We start from the raw sequence: 27,172 nt of genomic DNA, 5'->3' as shown, positions 1-27,172 counted from the left end.
TTTATGTTACGTAACCTAAGTGGTTATATGTATAGTTAAAAGTACAATTTAATTGCCAATGAAGTTCGACAAGATTAATAGATTTTACTGATTAATTTTCCCGTAACAATGGCGGATATTTATGAACGGTAAACACGTGTATTTGATACCCTTTCCGCCGACCGGGCTAGCCAAGTGGGTAAAGTACCTGCCCGGTAACCCAAAGGTCGCGGGTTCGATTCCCGCCTCGGGCTTGGATCAAAGTACTGCATAAACCTTGGGAGGTGCAATATGGCCACAGAAGCCGATGCGCCAACAACTACCAAATCAAAAAAAAAAAAAAAAAAAAAGATACCCTTTCCGATACTAAGTAATACCTACAAAATCTCTATCTAAGTTACTTTAAACTTAAGTACCGTAATAGGAATATAAAGCTACTCTAGAAAATAAGTTAATATGTCAATTTAAACTAATAAAGCAGAAAATAAATCAGAAAAAACTTCTGTGTTCGAAGAGCAGCAGAAAGGCACGTCCGCACCGGTAACCTCGTTCTCAGACTTGATATCATGTACTTGGATTTCAGGAACGTTTTTGATACTGTTACACATGTAAGACTACTGTACAAATTGGAGAGGTATGACATTAAGGGTAAGTTGCTACAATGGATAAAGGGATAGTTGAGTGGGAGACAACAGAGAGTGGTAATCAATAGACACTGCTCTTCAAGGACAAATGTTATTAGTGGAGTTCCCCAGGGTTCAGTGTTGGGCCCATTGTTGTTTTGTATATTTATCAATGATATTGATGAAGGTATATCAGGTTTAATGTCTAAGTTTGCAGATGATATAAAGGTTAAGTCGACAGTAAAGACAGCATGCTAGTCCAACTGGATCTAGATAAGTTGGGAAAATGGGCTGAGAAGCGGCAACTGAAGTTTAACATTGACAAATGCAAAGTACTGCATATGGGTAGCAATAACCCAAGAGAAATATACCAACTGTGTGGTACTACACTCAGGAAAGTGGAAAGTGAAAAAGACCTGGAGGTAATTGTGCAGTCAAATATGAAGTTTGCTGAGCAGTACAGACGGGCTGCCAGGGCAGGTCATGGAGTCTTGTCAATGATATATAGGAATTTTTTTAGCAGGGACAGGGAGGTGATAATCCCATTATACAAGGCAATGGTCATTCCCCACCTAGAGTACTGTGTACATGTCTGGAGGCCTCATTTTAGGAAGGATGTAGAGTTGCTAGAATGAGAACAAAGAAGGGTAACAAGATTGGTGAGGGGAACAAAGGGTGCTCTTACCGAGAAAGGTTTAGGTTCTGCAAATTGCAGCACCTGGAGAGTAGGCACCTGCGAGGTAATCTGATTGAGGTGTATAAGGCCTTGAATGGGTTCAGCAAGCTGAATGCTGATGGGATTCTTCCTCTTGCTCAGACTAAGAACCTAATGGGGCATAGTTTCAAATTCAGGTATGATAATTGTAGAATAGATGTGCAGAAATTTTCTTTTAGCCAGTGGGGTTTTTTTTTTTTTTGGCTGATGCTGCATAAGCTTTCTTTCTTGCATCATTAGCATTAGCATTAGTAGAGGCATTTGATGCAAGAAAGCAAGCTTATGCAGCATCAGCCAAAAAAAAAAAAAAAAAAAAAAAAGAGTAAAATAAATAAATAAAAAATAACCACTTCCACTTCACCCCTCTGTTCGTTCGAAATACCTGTCCAGCTGAGCCTTAAACTTATTTAGGCTATCAACTTCCACGACAAGGGATGGAAGTCTGTTCCACCAACCAACCACCCGCTGGCTAAAGGCAGATTTCCGCACGTCTATCCTACATCTGTCTTTCCTCAATTTGAATTTATGCCCTCTCAGGTGATTATTCTGAGCAAGATGAAGAATCCCATCAGCAATGAGCATGCTCAAACCATTCAAGGCTTTATACACCTCTATCAGATCTCCTCGCTGGTGCCTAGTCTCCAGACACTGTAATTTGCAAAACTTAAGCCGTTCTTCGTAAGAGCAACCCTTTGTTCCATTCACTAATTTTGTTGCCCTTCTCTGTACTCGTTCCAGCAGCTCTACATCCTTCTTGAAATGAGGCCTCCAGAACTGTACACAGTACTCTAGGTGTGGCCTGACTATTGCCTTATACAAGGGAATAATCACCTCCTTATCCTTGCTAGAAAAATTCCTATATATCATTGACAATACACCATGAGCTACTCTTGCAGCCCATCTGCACTGCTCAGAGAACTTCATATCTGCCTGCACAACCACCCCCAGGTCCCTTTCATTCTCTACCACTGTCAGTGTAGTACCAAAGAGTTGATACGTTGCTCTGGGGTTGCTGTTTCCCATTTGTCAATGTTAAACTTCATTTGCCACCTCTCAGCCCATCTGCTCAACCTTTCCAGATCCTGTTGCAGCAGCATAGTGTCAGTAGTGTCCTTGACAACCCTGCCAACCTTCGTATCGTCTGCAAACTTGAACATTAAGCTTGATATATACCATTATCAATATCATTTATAAATACAGAAAACAATAATGGACCCAAAACTGAACCCTGAGGGACTACACTAATAACATTAGTCCACGATGAGCAGTGTCCATTGATTACCACTCTCTGTCTTCTCCCCCTCAACCACCCCTTTATCCATAGCAGCAATTTGCCTCCAATGCCACACTGCTCCAATTTGTGCAGCAGTCTTCCATGTGCAACAGTATCAAAAGCCTTTCTAAGATCCAAGTATATAATATCAAAGTTATTCCCTGCATCCAGTTCTTTTGTGACTGCATCATAGTATCCAATCAAATTGGTCAGGCAAGACTTCCCCTTAACAAAACCCATGCTGTGTCCGAGCTATAACTGAAGTCTTGTCTAAATGATCCTGCAGTGCTTCTTTAACTAGTGCCTCCATTAATTTTCCTGGAACAGAAGTTAAACTCACAGGTCTATAATTACTTGTGTCAGCCTTTGATCCTCCTTTGTGAAATGGGGTCACATTTGCACATCTCCAGTCCATGGGTACCTCCCCTGAGTCCAAGGAAGCTCTCATAATTATGGCTAAGGGTTTGCTTACTTCCTTTGGTGCCTCCTTTAATATAACTGGATAGATCCCATCCACCCCAGGTGCCTTTCTTGTGTTTATCTTCAACAATTTCTCCTTCACTTTACTCTCAGTTATTACAAGATTCTCTAGCTTACTGCTAGAGTTGAATACACCTCTGGCATTCCCCTTGCTGAATAACTCCTCATGTGTGAATGTCGATGCAAAATATTCATTTAGTTTGTTAGTTACCTGAGCAGGGTCATCAACAGTTGACCCATCGATATCAAGTGGACCAATCTGATTCATCCCCTTCCTTCTAGAGTTTACATAAGTAAAGAACTCTTTGCTGTTTTTCTTCGCATCCCTTGCCAAGGATCTCTCGTAATCTGCCTTCGCCTGCCTAACCTCCTTTGTAACTTGGTTGTATATCAACTTGTATCTATCATAGGCTTCTGTGTCATGTGTTAATTTGTAAGTATCCCATGCATTTTTCTTCTGTGCCATATGCCTCATTAGTTCATCTGACATCCATTTTGGCCTAAACCTTGAACAATATTTCTTAGTTGGTATGTAAAGCCTAGTAGCTTCCAAGATAAGTTCTTTGAATGCTTCCCATTTTGAATTTGCTGTTGGTAACATCATCAGTTGGTCCCACTGTATAGAATTTAAATACTGTCTCAGTCCATCGTAGTCGCCTTTACGAAAGCAATACCCCTTCCCTTTACCCTGATGGTAGTTACCTCTTTGAGTAACTCCCACTTCAGAACACTGTGATCACTGCCACCTAGTGGTTCATTTATCTGCAGATTCTTAATGCATGAAGAATCACTACTGATAATCAAATCTAGAGTATTACTCCCTCTGATTGCCTCCCAAAATGCTGATCTTGAAAACAATCATCCAATAAATCCACAAAAGCCTTGCTAGTGTGTGAGTGACCAGCCCCCAAATTCGAGTCAATATCTGGGAAATTAAAATCCCCCATTATAAGACTCTCTGATTTACTGGCCCACTCTATTTCTCCGTACAGTTTCTTATTATACTCATCAGAGTCATTAGGCCTATAGCACACTCCTACTCTCAATTTTGATCTCCCAATGCTTATGTCACACCAAACTGACTCAACACTGCACTGTCCAGCGATGTTGACTGGCTTCACTTCCTTGGATTTTATGTGTTTTTTAACTAATAGCATAACCCTTCCTCCCTTCCTATCCTGTCTATCCTTTCTGTAGACATTGTACTCCCCAAATTCCAGTTCTGCATTCCTTATATCTGTGTGACACCACGTCTCTGAAATCCCAACAATATCTGCCTTTGATGTTTTGAGCAATACCTCAAATTCATCAAATTTATTTACTAAACTCCTAGCATTGGTGTACACGCAAGTATACATGCACCTGCTCTTCCTCTTAGCCACCCTAACACAACCCATGTGTTCACTTGTACCCCCATGATTCCCAGCAGTTTCTGAAATATCCTGCATCTTATTTTCCAGGTTGCTGCTCATTCCAATAGAAGCAGTGCAAGAATCACTTTCTCCTCTGCCAGTGGCTACTATTAATCTATTAGTCCTTGTATTCCCCAATCTAGCAGTGTTCCGACCCACCTAACACTGCCTCGATAGCATCAGCAAACATTCTTGCACCCTTTCTATTTAAGTGTATCCCATCCCTGTAGAAGCAGTCTCTCCTGTTAACAAGTACAGACCAGGCTGAAAAATATGCCTTTACTAATGCTACTGAGTTCAATCCTTCCTAAAATGAGGCCTCCAGACCTGTATGCAGTACTCAAAGTGTGGCCATTGCCTTATACAAGGGAATAATCATCTCCTTATTGCTTCTAGCAAAATTCCTGCATATCATTGACAAGACACCATGAGCTATTCTTGCAGCCTTTTTGCACTGCTCAGAAAACTTTATATCTGACTGCACAATTACCCCCAGATCCTTTTCATTCTCCACTACCCTTAGTGTAGTACCACCCAGTTGATACGTTACTCTGGGGTTACTGCTACCCATACTCAGTACTTTACATTTGTCAATGTTAAACTTCAGTTGTTATCTTTCAGCCCATCTGCTCAACGTTTCTAGATCCTGTTACAGTAGCCTACTGTCATTAAGAACCCTGCCAACCTTTGTATCATCTGCAAACTTGGACATTAAGCATGATATATCTTCATCAATATCATTAATAAATACAGAAAACAGTAATGGACCCAACACCACCACCCCTGAGGGACTCCAATAATAACATTAGTCCACAAAAAAAGTAGTGTCCATTGGTTACCACTCTCTGTCTTCTCCCCCTCAACGATTCCTTTATCCATAACAGCAATTTGCTCGTAAAGCCATACTGCTCCAATTTGTACAGTAGTCTTCCATGTGCAACAGTATTAAATCTTTCCTAAAATCTAAGTACAGCCAGACCTCTCTTTAACAAACTTTCATATGCGAATTTTTCTGTGTAATGAACTTTTTTTATTTCTCCTTGGTTGAAATTTTCCTTATATTGAAAATAGTTTTCGTGTAATGAAGAAGGTTTCTATATAATGAACTGATTTCAAGAGACCTGGGTATGCATTGTTCGCACCTCTGGCCTTTAGGCAATAGAGTTGATGCTGTAGAAAGCACAAATTGAGTGCTAAAAGGATTAAGAATTAATCACTTTAGCTTTTAATAGCTAAAGGGTTTAATTCTTAAGAGCATTCCCCAATTTATTGTTGCTCACAAAGCCTTTACTGTACTGAGAAGTCGTGCTGGTCAACTGCTGTCTATGTGTCATTGGCAAATATTAAGGTATATTCCCATCACGGACATTGGCTCTGGTCCACCTGTTTTCTAATGCAAGCACCCTATTAGAGAATTAGGAGAGAGTGATTTTCCCTTATCCCAGAAATTCATCTGTTGTTTTGAAAAATTAATCATCCACACTTTCACTAAATTTCGCCTGTGGGATTCCAATAATAACATTAGTCCACAAAAAGTAGTGTCCATTGGTTACCACTCTCTGTCTTCTCCCACTCAATGATCCCTTTATCCATAGCAGCAATTTGCTCTAGGTACAAGTGGTGCCTAAATCAGGTTTGTTTTAGCTGCTGTGCATATAACCTTACAATGTCTAAAAGGAAGTCCTTGAGTGTAGTGGAAAAAGTGGAAGTGCTTGATTGTGTAGATTGGGGCATTAAAAAAAAATCGCTTTAAAATTTGGTATCTCTGCCAGTAGTATGTCAACCATTCTGAAAAACTTCTCAATTCTTAAACTGTTTGAGGAAACAGACCCATTCGGAAGCTTGCAAAATTATGCCTGTATGAAGATGTAGATAAAGCCTTTTTTAAGGGGGTGAAATTGATTTGAGACCAGATCTTGGTCATATCATTGATAAAAGAAAAAGACTATGGAGTATACATCTTTTCTGAGGCTTGAAAAAAATTTTGGACTACAAGCCCAAAGACATATTAAACATTGATGAAACAGGTCTAATTTTTAAATGTTTGCTAAACAAGAAACTAACTTTTAAAGGTGATAAATGTGTAGGTGGTAAAAACAGCAATGAGAGAATTGCAGTCTTGGTTGGTACAAATATGGCTAGTAATGAAAAACTGAAGATTGTGGTAATAGGCAAAAGTAAACAGTCCCGATGTGTCAAATCAGTTTTACAACAAAAAAGCTTGGATGACAAGTGAAATTTTTGAACAGTGGATTTTAAATTTCGATAGAAAGATGACAAAAGAAAACAGAAAAATTGCTTTGATTGTCGATAACTGCCCTGCCCACATTCACTCAGTAATTTCGAAACTTACAAGTGTGAAGCTTGTTTTCTTCACTCCAAATACCTCGTCTAAACTTCAGCTAATGGACAATGAACCAGTTATCAAGAAGTTGAAAATGCACTACCGAAGGTGCATCTGAAAAAAAATTATACTGGGAATAGAAACCAATCAACCTACAGATTTGCAGATGTGCATATCAGAGTTGGCAGAACTGTGCAGTCAAGATGTAATGGAAACAACGATTAAGAATTGTTTCACAAAAGCAGGTTTTGCTAAAATGCCAGTTAACAGTGATGAGAGGGATGAACTGCTACAAGCAATCTTGGGAAGAATTCCAAGTGAGAGGTTTGATCAGCGGAAAAATTATTCTTGAAGAATTTTTAGGAGTTGATAACAATGTCACAGTAGCTGAATATCCAAGTGACTCCAACATTTTGGAGAGTATTCAAAGAACTGGTAACAATATCGACGATGAGTTCGATGAAAATGAGAGCAACAAAGGCAATGATGAGGGTAATATTAAACCTTCCAAACATGAAATGTTGACAGCATTTTAAACTTTGCGTCGAGGCTGTCAGTATGAATAAAATGTTCCAGAAAATATATTTGAGTTCTTAAACAAAATTTTTATGAATGATGTACAGGGAAATCCCATATTTAAAGACTAAATGCACAAGGCATAATTCCATATGGGTTTAAATTAACTAAATAATATTGGTGTAGATACATGATAGTTAACCCATAAAGTTAAATACATATGTAGTTTAACTTTAAGGCACCATTTTAATTATATCTCATACTGTGTCTATCTTCACAACGAGATACCAGGTATTGCACTACTTTGAATAAGTAATGCTTTTCTAGTAGAGAAGACTACTGTTACTTATTCTCAGTGTGGCACCACTACCACCCAGATGGCACCATTTCAAGGCTTGTTGGCCTATTATCAGTGGGTGGGCAGGTACCCTGGTAATGCAAACATGCCAATCACAGTTGTGAATTTAACAACTGGGTAGTGGTGCCCACTGAGAATAACTACAGTAGTCTTCTCTACTAGAGAAGCATTACTTATTTGAAGTAGTGCAATACCTGGTATCTCATTGTGAAGGTAGCCACAATATGAGATAATTAAAACAATGCCTTTACACTACATATGTAGTTTAATTTTATGGGTTAACTATAGTGTATCTACACTGATATTATATAGTAAAATCCTGTGTACAACAAAAAATAACCAAATATTTTATGACATAATTCTTAAAAATGCACTAATATATTGTGTGCATCATGCAAGTAGTAATTTCTTAATATGTGATATTAATAAATTGATTGTTTTAAAATTTATTCATTCCCACTTATTTCTGAATTCAGAAGCATATTTCTGAATGTTGAATTACATTTTTCATTGTTGAAAAGGTCATATTTCTTTATAACAAAATTTCTGTAACAAATTTTTTCAAGTGAACGATCGATTTCATTATATGGAGGTCCAACTGTATATGAAATCAAAATTATTTTTTGCATCCAGTTCTTTTGTGACTGCATCATAGTCTCTCAAATTGGTCAGACAAGACTTCTCCTTAACAAATCCATGCATGTCTGAACTATAACTGCAGTTTTGCCTAGATGATCCTGCAGTGCTTCTTTAACCCATGACTCCATTAATTTCCCCTGAATAGAAGTTAAACTAACAGGTCTGTAATTACCCATGTCCCCTTTGATTCCTCCTTGTAAATTGGGAACACACTTGCACATCTCCAGTCCATAGGAACCTCCCCTGAATCCAAGGAAGCTCTCATAATTATGGCTAAGGATTTGCTTACTTCCTCTGCTACCTCCTTTAACATAACTGGATAGATCCCATCCACCCTAGGTGCATTTCCTATGTTTCTCCTCCACTTTGCTCTCAGTTATTGCAAAATCATTTAGCTCCCTGTCAGAGTTTAATAACTTCTGTCATTTCCTCTCCCTGAATAACTCCTCATGTGAATGTAGATGCAAAATACTCATTCAGTTTGTCAGCTACCTGAGCAGGATCGTCAATAGTCAAATCATTGATATATCAAGTGGATCAATCTGATTTGTTCCCTTCCTTCTAGAGTTTACATAAGTAAAGGACTCTGCTTTTTTTCTTTGCATCTTTTGCCAAATGTTTCTCATAATATTTCGTCTACTTAACCTTCGCCTTCGCCTACCTAACCTTCTTTGTGACTTTATTACAGACCATCTTATATCTACCATAGACACACACACACACACACACACACATACATACATATACAGCAGGCCCCCGATATAATGCGGTTTGCTTTACACTGATTCGCTATAACGCTGTTCTTATATTATAACCCGTATCTGACTATAACGCTGTCAAAACTCACTGTAACTCTATTTTACTAGCATACAGATTGAACTTTTGGCAAATCCGTCTTCAGTCCAGTCTGTTTTAAGCCTTTTTTTTTTTTTTGGCAAAAGGAGAAAATAGTCACCATGAAATTAACTACAGTAATTATTTTTATAATTTATACTCTATGTACAAAATTGAAACTTTCAATATGCTCTATTTTCTTGGTGTGGATAGTTTCAAGGGAGAAATTCTTTTTTAGTACACAAGCTGAAAAAATTTACCATCCAGTGTCATATGCTGTTACGAAGTCTGCATTTTCTGTTCTGACCTGTAATAGAAAGATGCTGTATACCCTATCGAAAAATAGGGTATATGTTTTTCACGAAATTGCGTGAAATGTTTTTCACGCAATCAATCCCATGACTGCTAAATGCTGTGCTGTTTCTTGTACAGTATTCTCTTGCCTTCTGAACTCCTCTGACCTTGTGGTCACCTGAAGTACATAAAATTTGTTTGTTTTACTGTTTTGGAAATTCCATAAACGTTCTCCATGACTCACACCATAATTGATTACAGTACTTTTCGTGCAATAAACAACCATTTGATTTTACTGCACGGTAAAATTGAACTTTTCAGATAAATAAAACATTTGTCACCATCTTCAGCTCACTTTCCAGAGGAATTCTAGATATCATTCAGTGCATACAGTGTTAGACATACAGACAGTTTACTGTACTCGAACATCGTATCACAATCAGTGCAACGCAGTTACATTTGCAGAGAGTTATGGCGGATAAGAATGAAAAAGCAACAATGTCTGGATGCGGTGCAAAGATTGGAAAGGTAAGAAAAACATTGAGGTTGAAAATTAAATTAGACGTTTTGAAGAGAATTGATTCCGGTCAAAGAGATGTGGATGCGTGCAATAATTTAGGACTGGCAGGTTCAACTGTAAGAACAATCATAAAAAATAAAGAATCAATTTTAGCAGCTGGAAAAACAGCTGTTCCCCTGCAGGCAACTAAATTGACTAGGGCTAGGCCGGCTATTATGATTGAAATGGAGAAACTTCTACATAATTTTATTGAAGGCAACATCCAACGTAGAATTTCATTAAGTTCAATTATTATTAAAGAAAAAGCGAAGAACCTATATGAAGATTTGAAGGAAGCTCACCCCGAAAAAAATGTGGAATCATTTAACGGTAGTAAGGGCTGGTTTGATAGATTTAGAAACCGCTATAACCTGCACAACGTAGCAATACAGGGAGAAGCTGCAAGTGCAGATCAACAGGGAGCCGAAACTTTCAAAAAAGAATTTGTTAAAATTTTTGAAGAGGGATGTTATACTGCTCAACAAGTTTTTAACATAGATGAAACAGGTCTTTTTTGGAAATGAATGCCTAAAAGAAGTTTCATATCGAAAGAAGAAAAAAACATGCCAAGCTTCAAAGCGGCGAAGGATCGGTTAACTTTGTTGTTGGGTGGTAACGCAGCGGGGGATTTTAAATTAAAATCCCTTTTAGTTTACCATTCCGAAAATCCAAGGGCTCTTAAAGGTTTAGCTAAATCAAACCTACCTGTAATCTGGAAGGCTAATAAAAAAGCTTGGGTAACCAGGCCGCTTTTCATTGATTGGTATGCTGAGTTCTTCTGTCCTACAGTGGAAAAATATTGTGCAAAAAATAACATTGGTTATAAAGCAATTCTAATCATGGACAATGCACCAGGACACCCAAGCAAAGAGAGCTTAGAAGACTTGAACAATCACATAAAAGTTTTTTACATGCCTCCAAACACTACGTCTCTGATCCAACCAATGGACCAAGGAGTAATTGCCACATTTAAAGCATACTACATAAGGAACACCTTTTCCCAAGCTATTACAGCTATCAACACTGAAAATGTACCGAGCTTAAAGGAGTTTTGGAAATCCTATAACATTAAAACCACCATCTACAACATTTCAAGTGCCTGGGATGAAGTGACTCAGAAAACCATGAATGGAGTGTGGAGGAAAGTTTGGAAAAATTGCATAAAGCATTCCCAGGAACCTGATGATTCCGTTGAAAATGTTAAAATGCAAATTGTTGAGCTCGGAAAAGAAGCAGGATTACACGAAATTAACGAAGACATCGTACAAGAAATGATTGACAATGACAGGGATGGCCTCTCTAATGAAGAACTAATGGAAATGATAAAAGAACAAGAGCTTGCTATTGAGGGAGATGATGATCAAGATACTATAGATGAAGAACCGATGAAGTCGCTGACTGCAAAAGGACTTAGTGAAGCTTTTGAACACTTCGAAAAAATGTGTGATTATTTCTAGGAGAACGACCCTGACATGGAACGAAGTGCCAAGGTAATAAGAAATTTGAAGAAAGAAATGAATCCCTACATGATGTACAATGAGAAGAAGAGGGCCAAAGCACAACCCAAAATCGACACATTTTTCAGTCCAAAGATACGAAAACTCGAGAGCACAGGGCCATCAAATTAATAAATTCATGATTTTCGTTAGTTAATTACCTCATAATTATATGTGTATATAATGTAGAATATTTTATATGAAAATTTTGAATATTAAATATTTTTAATCGACATTGGTGCATATGTTCACTACCATTTGTTATTGATTAGAAAATATCCTATGGAATAGACCGCAACTCACAAATACATATGTTACCTTATGGGCATATGGCACTCGCTTAGTGCGGATTCACTTAGCGCTCTGTTTTTCAGGAACGAACTATCAGCGTTAAGCGGGGCTCACCTGTACACATATATCACAAAAAATACACATGAAACTTTCAGAGTAATAAGACGTGACACATGAGATAGCATCAAACCAATGTGGATCATGATCAATGACTGCCTGAAAGATATAGGTTTGGGATTGGGGGGGGGGGGGGAAGAAAGAAAATATCACCTGTCAGACTCTGCGGGTGAGTCTGATATTTCCAATTGCTTCTTTTCTGAATGATGTGCAGAGGACTGCAAAATCTGCCATGAAACACTGCTTAAAATATTTTAACAATGGCTCTAGGGGATACCCTGCACAGAGAAATAAAAGTTAGTCATTTTCTTATGCCGTAGCAAAAATTGATATGTCAGTTTGCCATTATTGACAAGTACAGTGGGCTGCAAAAATTTTTGAAAAATGCCTGCAATATGTGTGTGTGTATTTGGAGAAAAAATCCATTTCAACAGCAAGAATGAAGCATATTGCTTGGAACTATTTTAACAAGCATCTGTTAGAAGTTAGTATCTTCTTGTGCTGTTGGTAAAAATTTGATATATTACTTTGCAATTGCTGAGGTGGGCTGGAAAAAAATGCCTTAAAAAATGGCTGTAACACTTTACAGGAGAACCAGCTTCAGCAGCAGGAATTGGTGATAAGCCCAGTATGTTACCAGAGAACATTGAGGGAATTATGGTTGTAGTAATGCTAGTGGGAGAATAAGCTTCAATGGCAGATAAAATTCAGTTCCATTCAGTGATTTACACAATTTTGATGTAATAATTCCTTTAGTAATTAAACAGAAATGCCACTGATCAAATAATCTTATAAAATTACACGAAATTAAAAAATCGTCTTATAAAATTTTACATGAAAAAATGCAAATTTCTCTTGTAGTTCTATTCAACTTTGTTATAAAAATATTTGCCTAAAGTCTTTTTGAATTACACAAGCTACTCACAAGCCATGAGACCTAGTTTGCACTTTGAATTTCATTGTAAGGGTATTATTTCAAATAATTCATACTAAAATGCATATAAAACCATATATTGTTAGTCTGGAACTGTAGCAAATTCAAAATACATCTTTTTGAATAATATGATATTGAACTAATGAGAATATACTGTGCATGCTATTCAGATTGATTATTCTGTATATACTAATATTGACATAATAATGTTGACTCTTATTATTGGATAATTTTACATTCAGGGGCCACCTGGACCCGCAGGAAAGCAAGGTGATATTGGACTACATGGTGAAAAAGGTGATAAAGGTATCGTTGGTGCACCTGGCGAACAAGGACCAGTAGGCCCATCTGTAAGTTTAAATAACCATTAGTTAATAAAATAATAATATGGTATTCAGTCATGTAAAGGAACCTTTTTAGTACAAATTGCTCATGCTTTTTAAATATAATTTTAATATTTTCCAGAAGATGGCAATTAATATCCAGTTTAAAAGTTTATATTAAAGTTCACATCCACTTGTTAAGTTTAATTAAAGCATTTATTTTCATTGCAGAGCTAGTATGAATCTTTGACAGATATCAGCATCTAGCATTATGAACTATAAAGATTATATATATATATATATATATATATGTATATATATATATATATATATATAATATTTCTCCAAACTAATCAAGAGAAATTATTTTTATTAGTGTCAGTAGATTTTATATAAACTTTACATTCTTTTTTGCTAATTATGTAATCATTGCAAAATTATTGAGCAAGTCAGTGAAATGTTGCAGAAGCACATTATTTAAGATAAATAAAACAGTTTCCTATATATTTAATACGGAAACTGTTTTCTTTCGACAGTCCATGAATGACCACGTCCAGCCTGATAATCTTAACTGATCGGGCTGGAAATGGTCTCAAATTGAAGATATTTCTTCCTAGATGCACAAAAAATTGTTAAAATTAAAAAATTCGAATAGTTTTATTTTTCAGAACTGGCCAGTTTTGTACTACAAACGAGAATAGTTCAATTTTCACTTCATAGATGGAGCCACAGGAAGATGTTAAATGTTAATCAAACAGTTGTCTAAGTTGATAAGGCATTTTTTTCTGATTAGCAATTTGCAATTTCGCACAATTGTGTCCTTTTTTGCAAAAAAAATAAAAAAAAATAAATAATGATAATAATCTGCTACCAATTGCAAAATTTTCACAAGGGTTACAGCTAGCTGTAGCCATTGCATACAATAGGCCTAACTGATTTGGTCTCAAATTGAAGATATTTCTTCCTAGGTGTGCAGAAACATGGGAAAATATAAAAATTCCGAATAGTAAAAAAATCCGAATAGTTTTATTTTACAGAACGGGCCAATTTGCTCTACTAGTGCTGCCTACCTTAAAAGAAAGAATAGTTATATTTTACAGAAATAAGAAAAGATTCGATGCATACTGGCTTACCTGCTTATGACCAAACATGGACTACACTTCTTTAGGACAGCTAGAGAAAAACTCTGCTACCAATTGTGAAATTTTCGCAAGGGGTACTGCTAGTTATGTTTATGAGACAATAGAATTTCGAAGAAATAGCCTTGATAAAACTTGCATATTAGGATAGATGATGGATAACATAATCACTATTTGGCTCATAGAAAGATTAGATTTGATAATTTATTATACAATATTATCCATATGTTTCAAGGAAATCAGAGGCAGTCAGCACAAATTAAATTTTTTAAAAATTTCAATGTTTTTTTTTTTGAATTCTTGAATTTTTCAAAGCCATCTTTGAGAAATGTAAAAATGCATCTTTTCATGTAATGCTTATCAAAGATTTTCTCCTCCCAGTGTTTGGCCATGACTAAATTATGGACACAGTTATTTGTGCTCTCCCTGATTTCTAGATCTTATTCTGGAGGCGCCTCCGTAGCCAGGTGGGAAGGAGCAGCAGTGTGTAGCACACGCTTCTTGATTAGACCGGGGTTCGAGCACGTCACCACCAAACACAGAGGATGCAATATGGCCTTAGTTGCTAATGCTCCTAAAAAAAAACCAAATAACAATATGTTATTTGGCTTTGTGGATAAGTGAAAGCAAGGACTGTCAGCTTATTCTTGCAGATTTGTAAGTAGTCATGTGGTATGATACATCATCAGTTCCACTAAATACTGCATTCTGCAGTGGTCTTTACTGTAACTTGACTTAAGGTTGTCTAGGAACAAAGACTATGCCACATTGAATAGATGTCCTTAGAATAGATATCCTTAGTCCTCTCTTTACTACACGTTGTTACTAGTATCACTGCTGTAGTAAAGCCAGTAGTGACACAACCTTTCATCCATTTCTTTCATTTGCAAATAAAACTAACTACACTATAATAATTAATGATAGACACCAGCCAGGAATTAAACTAAAAATTTACTATACAATGAAATAATATACAATGAAATATGATGCAAATAAAATAAAACACTGATTAAATTATAGTTAAAATATAGTTAAAAACAATAAAATTAATTAAAATAAACTAGGTTAAAAGCGATAAAACAATACAATCTGGAGCTTTCGGAGAACTTCCGTCTCCTTCTTCAGCATACTACCAGTGCTACAACACATCCTTAAGTAGCCGGTCCATGGCACTCATGCACGTGATCATCAGACACATGATCTACATTCTCCATGCGCGTATCGGAAATGGAAGTGGCTCGGGAGCGTGTCAAACAGAAACGGTCATCCCTTCTGAGGACAACTGCCTCAAACAGGGGGTGTAAACGGATCCCCCTGTCCCTATTAATAGTATTGTGACTGGATGAACCGATTCGCAAGCTCTCGAGCCACTTGCGTTCCCAAAATCCATGGGCGCGGTCGGTAATGACCGCGTCTTCAGGGGAGATCCGATGCTGCTTTTCCCAGAAATGCTCTGCCACAGCAGACCTCGCATAGTTAGCAGTCTTGATAGCGGTCGTGTGTTCCCCCAGACGGGCCTTTAAATGTCGGCCCGTTTCCCCCACATAACACTCCTCACAATCCGGGCACTTAATCTCGTAGACCACATTGCTAGTATGGTCCTGGGCTACGGGATCTTTAACTTGGGATATCACTGTGTGCAACCTCCGACCCGGAAGTTGCACACAGCGAGTCTGGCACTCCCGCAATGCCCGTACAATACGTTCTGAAAGGCCCGGATAGTAAGGAATGTATGCAGTAGCCACAGGGGCAGGCCACTCCCTACGATTGGACTCAACCCTATGAATATATTTGTCCAAGACCCTCTGGGGGTATCCACATTTCCTGAGGTCTGCCGTGACTTTGCAAATTTCTATTTCCTTTTCTTCAGGGGTACTACAGTGGGTCCCCACCCTATTCAACAATGCCCTGGCTACACTGTTCTTATGATGACAAGCCTGTGCTGAGCTATAATGAACAAATTGGCCACGGCACATAGGCTTTCTATAGATCGTTGTTTTTAATCTAGATCCATCTCTGCTCACCAAGACATCCAGAAACGGGAGGGACCCAGCTTCTTCCACCTCCGAGGTAAATTGTATAAATGTGGAAAAGCTGTTGAGCATATTGAGCACCTCATCTTCCTTTCCCTTTTTTAAAATAGTGAAGGTATCGTCCACATATCTCCTCCACTCGCGCATGGAGAAATTCAACTGATGAAACACCCTAGTTTCCAGTTCCTCCATTGCCAAATTGGCCACAATGGCACTGATGGGGGAACCCATGGCCGTGCCATGGACCTGCTTATACATAACTTTTTGAAACACCATGGTAGTGCTTGCGAGGCAAAATTCCACACCTTTACAAATATCATCAATGCTTAGTAAAGATCTAGCACTAAAGCAATCATCTCGTTCCAAGGCCGATCTTACACAATGCACCCCATGTTCAATGGGGATACATGTGAACAAGGATACCACATCAAACGAAATCATGAGTTCGTCTTCACCTATAGATTGGCTTCTTATAAAGTTCACAAATTCCTTGCTGTTTCTGATTACTAAACTGGTAAAATAACCAAAGAAGTTTATTGGTCTCTTCATGCCTCAGGTTGTCGATTACCTCGGTTTTATGGCCTCCCAAAGACGCACAAGGTGGGCATTCCGTTGAGACCTATAGTATCATTTGTGGGTAGTCCCACTTATGCTTTATCTGGATTTTTAGCTGGAGTCATCTCTCCTATAGTGGGACGCTCCAGTTTAGTAATCAGAAACAGCAAGGAATTTGTGAACTTTATAAGAAGCCAATCTATAGGTGAAGACGAACTCATGATTTCGTTTGATGTGGTATCCTTGTTCACATGTATCCCCATTGAACATGGGGTGCATTGTGTAAGATCGGCCTTGGAACGAGATGATTGCTTTAGTGCTAGATCTTTACTAAGCATTGATGATATTTGTAAAGGTGTGGAATTTTGCCTCGCAAGCACTACCATGGTGTTTCAAAAAGTTATGTATAAGCAGGTCCATGGCACGGCCATGGGTTCCCCCATCAGTGCCATTGTGGCCAATTTGGCAATGGAGGAACTGGAAACTAGGGTGTTTCATCAGTTGAATTTCCCCATGCGCGAGTGGAGGAGATATGTGGACGATACCTTCACTATTTTAAAAAAGGGAAAGGAAGATGAGGTGCTCAATATGCTCAACAGCTTTTCCACATTTATACAATTTACCTCGGAGGTGGAAGAAGCTGGGTCCCTCCCGTTTCTGGATGTCTTGGTGAGCAGAGATGGATCTAGATTAAAAACAACGATCTATAGAAAGCCTATGTGCCGTGGCCAATTTGTTCATTATAGCTCAGCACAGGCTTGTCATCATAAGAACAGTGTAGCCAGGGCATTGTTGAATAGGGTGGGGACCCACTGTAGTACCCCTGAAGAAAAGGAAATAGAAATTTGCAAAGTCACGGCAGACCTCAGGAAATGTGGATACCCCCAGAGGGTCTTGGACAAATATATTCATAGGGTTGAGTCCAATCGTAGGGAGTGGCCTGCCCCTGTGGCTACTGCATACATTCCTTACTATCCGGGCCTTTCAGAACGTATTGTACGGGCATTGCGGGAGTTCCAGACTCGCTGTGTGCAACTTCCGGGTCGGAGGTTGCACACAGTGATATCCCAAGTTAAAGATCCCGTAGCCCAGGACCATACTAGCAATGTGGTCTACGAGATTAAGTGCCCGGATTGTGAGGAGTGTTATGTGGGGGAAACGGGCCGACGTTTAAAGGCCCGTCTGGGGGAACACACGACCGCTATCAAGACTGCTAACTATGCGAGGTCTGCTGTGGCAGAGCATTTCTGGGAAAAGCAGCATCGGATCTCCCCTGAAGACGCGGTCATTACCGACCGCGCCCATGGATTTTGGGAACGCAAGTGGCTCGAGAGCTTGCGAATCGGTTCATCCAGTCACAATACTATTAATAGGGACAGGGGGATCCGTTTACACCCCCTGTTTGAGGCAGTTGTCCTCAGAAGGGATGACCGTTTCTGTTTGACACGCTCCCGAGCCACTTCCATTTCCGATACGCGCATGGAGAATGTAGATCATGTGTCTGATGATCACGTGCATGAGTGCCATGGACCGGCTACTTAAGGATGTGTTGTAGCACTGGTAGTATGCTGAAGAAGGAGACGGCAGTTCTCCGAAAGCTCCAGATTGTATTGTTTTATCGCTTTTAACCTAGTTTATTTTAATTAATTTTATTGTTTTTAACTATATTTTAACTATAATTTAATCAGTGTTTTATTTTATTTGCATCATATTTCATTGTATAGTAAATTTTTAGTTTAATTCCTGGCTGGTGTCTATCATTAATTATTATAGTATGGAAATTCCCAGCCCCATAGGCCTGTTTCAAGATAAAACTAACTACAGTTGTCAATAGGTTGTTTGGTATATATCTCTTGCCCTTAGGTCCATTTGTTGTCTTATTATGAATCATTGGTAACTTTATATCACTCTGTATGTAAAGATGAATTTTTTTATATAGTTCTGTAGAAACATAAAAAAAACATTTCAATAGTTTATTATTAAAATAAACTGTAGAAACAATTATCTATAAAATTTCTATAGTTCATATGATTTTTCTTATATATATTTTTGCAAATTCAAATCTCTTGTTTAATTTTAATTATTGTTAATTCAGCTTGGTGTGCTGTTATGTTTTTATACTTCAGATTATGGGAATATGTTTGTGTGAAGGAAAAACCATGATGAAGAGAATGCTTGAAGCATTGTAAACAGTGAGTACTCTATTTGTTGCAGAGTAAACTGTGCACTCAGAAAAGCACAATAATTTTCTGAAAACTATATTCCATGGAAAAACTTTAAAGGCACATTTTAAGATAAAGATTATTGGGCTGGAAAGAAACAGGAAGGTGTGAGCATACAATGAAAAAAAATTGTATGCTAGATGCAAGAACTAATGCATCTATTTCATTATCCTTCTGTTTAGCACTTAGCAAAATACAGCCTAGTGCCTTCTGATTATCCAAATAGCAATCATAAATGAAATAAAGACTTCTTTATTTCATAAAGGCGTCTTTATTTCATTTATTATCCTATTGTTTGATTCCAACAAATATTACTGTAATGAATGGAGATTATTTTATTATATCTTTATTTCATTCATTTATTATGAGTGAGTATGCAACAGATGTTTTCAATTTCTTGTATTATTCAGCATTTTTGCACTTTTAATCTATAATTTTAATATAATAACTTTTTTTATGTGATTTTCTCAACTCTCATTATACGTATACAGGGTGAGTCATTAAAAAGTAGCCCCATTAATGAAACTACAATACAATGCATGCATAAGTGGGTAAATGTATAGTACATTACTTGCCGTTAAAGATGTTGCAAATGACCTCCCTGGGTCGCAAGACAGTGCTGAGCCCTTGTCAGCATGTTTTGGCAAACTCTCTGCAACACTGTACTATCGATGCCCGCGATAGCAGTATGAATGTTCTCCTGTAATTCCTGAAGAGTGTGCAGGTTCGCCTCATAAACTTTCCCCTTAAGGTAGCCCGAAAGGTAAAATTCACATATGGACAGATCTGGGGAACATGGGGGCCATAAATATTTGCTGACAGTTCTCCCATCTGGAAAGGCTTCATGAATTCAGGCCCGCGCTCTGTGGGACATATGGCAAACGGCCCCATCTTGTTGAAATGTGTACCACTCCTGCTCTTCAGGGGTTAATTGTGCATAAAAGCTTTTAAATATTGCAAGGTGCACGTCTGTGTTAACAGTTGTCTCAAAGAAGATTGGCCCTATGATTCACCGTGCTGATATGGCACTGCACCTCCGTAGCCAGGTGGACAGGAGCAGCACTGGGTAGCTGTTATTTTTTTATTTTTATTTTTTTTAAGAGCATTAGCAACTAAGACCATATTGCTCCGGGAATATGCGGTGGTCCTTCCCTGACCTTTCCACATCCTCCGTATTTGGTGGTGACGGGCTCGAACCCCGGTCTAATCAAGAAGCGTGTGCTACGCACTGCTGCTCCTTCCCACCTGGCTATGGAGGCGCCCCACTGGGTAGCACACGCTTCTTGATTAGACCTGGGTTCAAGCCTGTGACCACCAAATACGGAGGAAGGGGAAAGGTCAGGGAATGACCACCGCATATCCCCGGAGCAATATGGCCTTAGTTGCTAATGCTCCTAAAAACCAAATAACAACAAACAAGCTGATATGGCACACCATACTCTGATTTTTTTGTCATGAAGTGGTTCTTCGTGGAGTTGGCGTGGATTTTCAGTTGCTCAGTACCTTGTGTTTTGAGAATAGATGTGTCCACATAAATAAATGAAACCAGGCTTCATCTGACATAAAATATTGAGTTGGATAGAGCGTTGCATCAACGACGCTGTTGAGGAGCCACCTGCAATAATTTTCACATTTCACTTTATCTGTCTCTTTTAATTCTTGCATGCACGTTACATGAAACAGCTTCAAATTTGGAGAGTGCAGTACATGTACACATGTTGTCTGACTTACACTAACTTGCTGGGCTAATTTCTGGGTACTCTTCCTGGAGCTTAATTTCATCCTCTCACGAATATTGCGCACTACAGTTGGCGTATGAATAGATGGGGCTCTGTTCGTTTTCACATTGAGGACACTTCCTGTTTCACGCCACTTCTTCATCAGTTGCTGTATACAGCGTTTTGCTAGTATCCAGGCAGTGGGGACATGGTCCGCAAATTTCTTCTTGTTTCCTTAAATTAAACCGTACGCACATATGCCTCAACTCTTTCTGGAACTGAATAAAGCATGATGCAGAAAACCCTTACAAACGCGCGCGCACACACACACACACACACACACACACACACACACACACACACACACACACACACACACACACACACACACACACACACAATTGTACATGAGTCACAAACTGGATTACGTCTGGCAAAACACTGTCTTCCAATGAGATTGACCTTGAGGGGTGACACATGCTACTAATCTATGAGGGGAAGATTTGTTTGTGCAGGTGGCTAGTCACATGTTGATTGGCTGCTGGTTCTTCCAAGCGTGGAGCAGCAGGCTACTTTTTCATGACTCACCCTGTATATAGTGGGCTTTCTTGTATATAATATATCCTGTAAAAAAAAATTAAAAAAGTAATCACTGTGGGTGTAGGTTGTTTCAATATTACATTATTATTTTCATAGGGTCTTGCTGGACCTCCAGGTCCTAATGGTCTGCGTGGTTCCCCTGGGCCAGCAGTAAGTGTTCACTATTTTATAGTTTGTTTTATATTTGTGTGTGTATGTGTATGAGAGGGAGAGGAGCAGGGAGAGAGAAAGATGTTTTAATGCCATTTGACTACTGTCAGATGATATTAATACAATCTTTCTGCACTGGAATTTAAGTAATAATAAGTAATTAAGTAATAATAAAAATAAGTAATTAAGTAATAATAATAATAAAAATAAAATAAGGAATTTAAGTAATAATAAGTAATAATAATAATAATAATAATAATAAAATAAGGAATTTAAGTAATAATAAGTAATCAAGTAATAATAATAATAAAAATAAAATAAGGAATTTAAGTAATAATAAGTAATCAAGTAATAATAAAAATAAGTAATTAAGTAATAATAATAATAATAAAAATAAAATAAGGAATTTAAGTAATAATAAAAATAAAAAATATATATACTTTTGTACAGTAGTAAAAATTACATCTCTGGCAATAAAAGAATTATATAATTCTTTAATAAGCAACATATTTCTGTAAAGTGTGCAAGATGCCATTGGTAAATTTTTATCACCTAAAATTAGTTTTCACCTATTGTATTCAGTAGAAATTTTTGTGTAAATATATGCATTCAAAAGCCTTCATATTTTATATAATTTCTGTAACTGCTTCTGCATTACTGCTTCTTACATTATTTTGCTTTTGTGAAAAGTTGTATCATAAAATTTCCATGAAAAAACCTACCCGCCCACCAATGAGAGGCCAAAAAGCCTTGAAACTGCCATCTGGTTGTAGGTATCCACCAAGGATAAATAACGTTAGCCTTCTGCACTGGTGAAGCATTGCTTATTCAAGGTAGTGCAATATCAGGGCAATTCATTGTGAAGGAATTCATAATATGAGATATAACAAAAAACAATGCCATTTCACCTACTTTAGTGATTTACTCCGAAGTAACATGATGCTATGCACTAAGTTATTCAATTAATTTCCACAAAATTATTGAATTAAATGCCTTATAAATACAGCAGTGCCTCTCTCTGGCATTATCTTATATAACAATCATATTAGGGTATAGAGAAGGACAGTAAGATTGGTGAGGGGAACAAAGAGGTGTTTTTACCAAGAAAAGCTTCAGTTCTGAAAATTGCAGCATCTGGACACTAGGCACATGCGAAGTGATCTTATTGAGGTGTTTAAGGCTTTAAATGGCTTGAGCAAACCCAATCCTGATAACATTTTTCTTCTTGCTTAGACTATGACAGGAGGGGGCATAAATTCAAATTTGAGAAGGATGGTTGCAGAATAGATGTGCAGAAGACCACAGGAGGTATTGAATGTAGTGTACTGAGAATACAATCTGGGTAAGAAGTGGTTTACCAAGATCATTGATACAAGAGTTAGAAGAAAACTAGGATGCTAGCAGGTCACCTTTACCTTTAACTGAGCCAGCAATAGAACCATTGGGTTTTAACAGAGGTTTGAGTAAAAATAGGCAACATTAAGGCCAGTAGCTCTTACAAGAGAATGGAATGCTCGACTACCATGTGTTAGTCGAGCATTCCATTTCTACTCTTAACCTTTTAAAAATCTAGTTTGAACTGATTATAACTGCTTTAAAATGGTTGCAAGCTTTGGTTTAGGCAGAAAATGAAGCTGAAGATTTGGATGCAAGCCAATTGCAATATGCAACATTCTTATCTTGAACAGCCTTGGTGAGGTACTGAAAAACTAATGTTTAGATAAAGGACGAGATTGTAAGGTGGAGTGGAGAATAAAGGATTTAATCCCTAGAAGAATAATGTCACTGAAATTGTCAGTGAAATTGCCATCAGAATATTTAAAACAGGAATTCAACCAAGGAAAAGAAGAATAGAAATCTCACAGATCATCCCATTTTATATCCTTGTAATGCCAAACAACAAGAGGTTGAGAAGTCCACAAGAGAAAGGCTCCATTGGAGAAGAGACCATCTGAGGTGCCTAGAGGACCACTCACCTCAACCATTTACTTGGAAGGGTTGTCCATGAGAAAAAGAGTATTGGCTGTGTGGTTAGGATTTCTATTAAATGAATAATTTGAGCTAGGTCATTGGTAATTCCAAAAGCTCCACAAAGGAAAATTAACCTCAGTGGTAGGAAAGTTGGAAAGAGAAAATAAAGTTTCTAAGAAAGGAAGTAGTACTAGTAGTAGTAGTAGTAATAGAGACATGTGATGCAAGAAAGCAAGTGTATGAGCTTATGTAGCATCAGCCAAAAAAAAAAAAAAAAAAAACAGTTTCACACAACCATTTCTTCTAAAAGTTTGTCCAGTTCCTCCTTGAATTTATTTAAGCTATCAACTTCCACAACGACAGATGGAAGTTTGTTCCAGCAATTAACCACACGCAGGCTAAAGGCAAATTTCTGCACATCTATTCTACGACTGTCTTTCCTCAATTTGAATTTATGCCCCCTCAGGTTCATAATATGGGCGAATGTCTGTGACAGCCTCGAGGACCTCAAATTAATTATGGTCTTACTAGAAGTAAAATTTCTTACCTAAAAATAAAAAAAATATGCCAACCAACTTGTGTGATTAGAACCTTTGAGCTGGTTATTTATCCCAATTTAAACTACAATTCCACAATCTTGCACTACACTGCTAGCTACAGGTTGCAATATTTGTGCAAAATCACCGATACAATAGCTCTACAAATGTTAAGTTTTAACTTACAAAATCTCTAGCCAAATATAAAAATAAGCTAATGAAAGTACTAAGACTATTAAACTATTTATTGAATACAATTTAATATCTTAATTAAGGCCTGTTCCCTCAGCATGAATTGTTGAGGAGGCTTCCATCCTGCAGTGGGTTGATAATGGCTGCACTTTACTTTTTTTTTTATTTATTTAATATGTTAATTAAGTTACCTGTTTGTAACTCTCTCAGAGGCATACTAGCTGAGCTGTATGCCTCCTAGATAATAATCTGGCTGCCTCTACTTTTACAGCTAGTGACTGAAGGAAATCCAAGTTGCATGTGTGCATGTCACTGTCAAGGCCATGTTATGTCAAGGAGCTGGATATAATCTTGTGGTGGTCATATCCAAAAATTTCATTAATTCATACAACATACATTCATTAATACATTTCATTAATTCATATATTCATTCCTCCCCTCCACTTTTACTTTATCTGCTGAACACATCATGAATAATCATGATGTGTTCATAAGTTTATTCTATTAGGCTGATGCCTAATAGAATAAACTTATCTGCAAATAGGTGTAAACCTCCCAGAAACTTCCTCATTCATTTCATAAATATACTTGGTCTCAGTTCCGTTCCCAGTGATGCCCATCTCCACTTACAATCTGCTAAGCCAATTTACTTTTTCCTGACAGAATCCCAATTATCAGTTGCTTCAACCACCACTCTTCTCAGGCACCCTAATTATTGGCTCTGTTTACTTTTGCTTCAAAGGTGGTGTTTGTGCATAAACTCCCACTTAAAATTTTGGAATCATATTTCATTTTTATTAATTTTCAAAGTTTTATTAAAACAGGACCAACTTGTTTACCAATTTTTATTAAAATGTTTTCTGTTATGTATAAGAATAAAAAAAAAAAAACGTAAATAATATTTAAGAAATTTATAAAATATTCAAGAATATTCGAGAAAGGTATAGAAGACTTCTGAATGCAGTAAAACATCGTAGAAGATTCTGGAATCTGATAGAATGTTGTAGGTGGTTCTAGAATATTCTAGAAAGTGGAAGTATTGTTTCAATATTATAGAAGATTGTAGATGGTTGTAAAGTGTTTTGTGATAATATAAATTGAGGAGTAAGAGTGTAACTTATAAAATTGAACACCTGTCATTCAGAGAGAGAGAGCGTTTGGTGTAAGTTTTGCATTTCAGGATAAACATGGCAAGAAATAAGGAACTGAGTGTTGAAAAAAGAAGTGCTATTATAACTCTGTATAAAGAAAGATATTCCACGAGAAATGTTGACAAAAATCTGAGTGTTTTGTTTAAAGGTGTACAAACTACCATTCAACAATTCAAAGAGATTGTCAGTTTAAAGGACAGACTGTGATCGGATTGACCCAATGTAACAATTGAAAGCACAAGATAAGAACATAACATTGATTTCTAAATTCTGTCAAAGACTTACTGCACCTTAAATCTGAGCTAAGTTCAATAGGAAACAGAGAAACTCCTGTGTCTACATCCACTGTAAAACTTCATCTTAAACAAGCAGGGCTTCGTGATCATGTAGTTTTCTGAAAACTCTTATTAAAACCAGAAAATTGAAAGATATGGTTGGTTTGGGCTAAGAGCTATCAACGCTGGATAGTTGAATAGTGGAAAAATGTACTGTGGATATAGAAATATTTGAAATTAGAAATCTTTGGATCCAAGCATAAAGGTTATGTGAGATGATCAACTAAATAAAAAATGGTGCCACATTGTTTAGTGCCCACAGTTAACCATGAAGGTGATTCAATCATGACTGGGTTGCTTCTGTTTTTCTGGAGTGGGTGAGATCATCAGAATTGAAGGAATTTTAAGAAAGAAGGCTATAAAAACATTCTTGAACGTAATACAATATACTCTGGACTTTATATATGTGGAAAAAATTTTATATTACAAAAAGACAATGACTCGAAGCACAGCTTTAAACTGTGCCAGGACTTTCTATCAACTAAACAAACAGGGGAAGGGGTATTGCATATTATGGTGTGGCCATCACAGTCACCTGACTTAGCCTAATAGAGCTTTTATTGAATCATCTAGTCTGCCCATCTTCACAAAATTTATGGCCAACCTTCCAGATTGCTTCAAATAATGTTAATCAAGATTATTATTAGACTATTAGCATTAGTAAAGGCACATGATGCAAGAAAGTAAGCTTATATAGAATCAGCCAAAAAAAAAAAAAACACACACCCCCCTCTCATTTCACTCATCCACCTGCTCCAATTGTTTATCTAGTTCTGCCTTGAATCTGTCTAAGCTATCAACTTCTACGACGACAGATGGAAGTTTGTTCCAGCAATCAACCACCCGCCGGCTAAAGGCAAACTTATGCACATTTATCCTACAACTGTCTTTCCTCGATTTGAATTTATGCCCTCTCAGGCGATTATTCTGAGCAAAAGGAAGAATCCCATCAGCATTAAGCATGCTCAAACCATTCAAGGCTTTATACACCTCAAACAGATCACCTCGCAGGTGCCTAGTCTCTAGATGCTGCAACTTGCAAAACTTAAGCCTTTCTTCATAAGAGCAACCCTTTGTTTCATTCACAAATCTTGTTGCCCTTCACTGTACTCGTTCCAGCAGCTCTACATCCTTCCTAAAATGAAGCTTCAAGACTTGTATACAGTCCTCAAGGTGTGGCCTGACCATTGCTTTATATAAGGGAATAATCACCTCCTTAGAAAAAATTCCTGTATATCATTGACAAGACACCATGAGCTACTCTTGCAGACCATCTGCACTGCTCAGAAAACTTCATATCTGTCTGCACAATTACCTCCAGGTCCTTTTCATTCTCTGCTACTGTCACTGTATTACCACACAGTTGATAGGTTACTCTGGGGT

The 27,172-nt window shown here is 37.5% G+C and overlaps 1 protein-coding gene across 1 annotated transcript in view; it reads left to right on the top strand.

Annotated features, from left to right (window-relative positions):
* Nucleotides 1–27,172, top strand: part of LOC150083829 (uncharacterized) — a 607,249-nt gene that overhangs the window by 506,537 nt on the left and 73,540 nt on the right. Inside the window, exons 50-51 of the mRNA XM_090375392.1 lie at nucleotides 13,107–13,214; nucleotides 21,551–21,604. Of these exons, the coding sequence (XP_090231518.1) occupies nucleotides 13,107–13,214; nucleotides 21,551–21,604 (162 nt within the window). The remainder of the gene's footprint in view (nucleotides 1–13,106; nucleotides 13,215–21,550; nucleotides 21,605–27,172) is intronic.

The sequence above is a fragment of the Mastigoproctus giganteus genome, chromosome 6, assembly GCF_048544385.1.
Source record: "Mastigoproctus giganteus isolate SK-2022 chromosome 6, ASM4854438v1, whole genome shotgun sequence".
NCBI lineage: Eukaryota > Metazoa > Arthropoda > Arachnida > Uropygi > Thelyphonidae > Mastigoproctus > Mastigoproctus giganteus.
The sequence above is the reverse complement of the archived record's forward strand: the minus strand, read 5'-3'. Positions and strand labels throughout refer to the sequence as shown.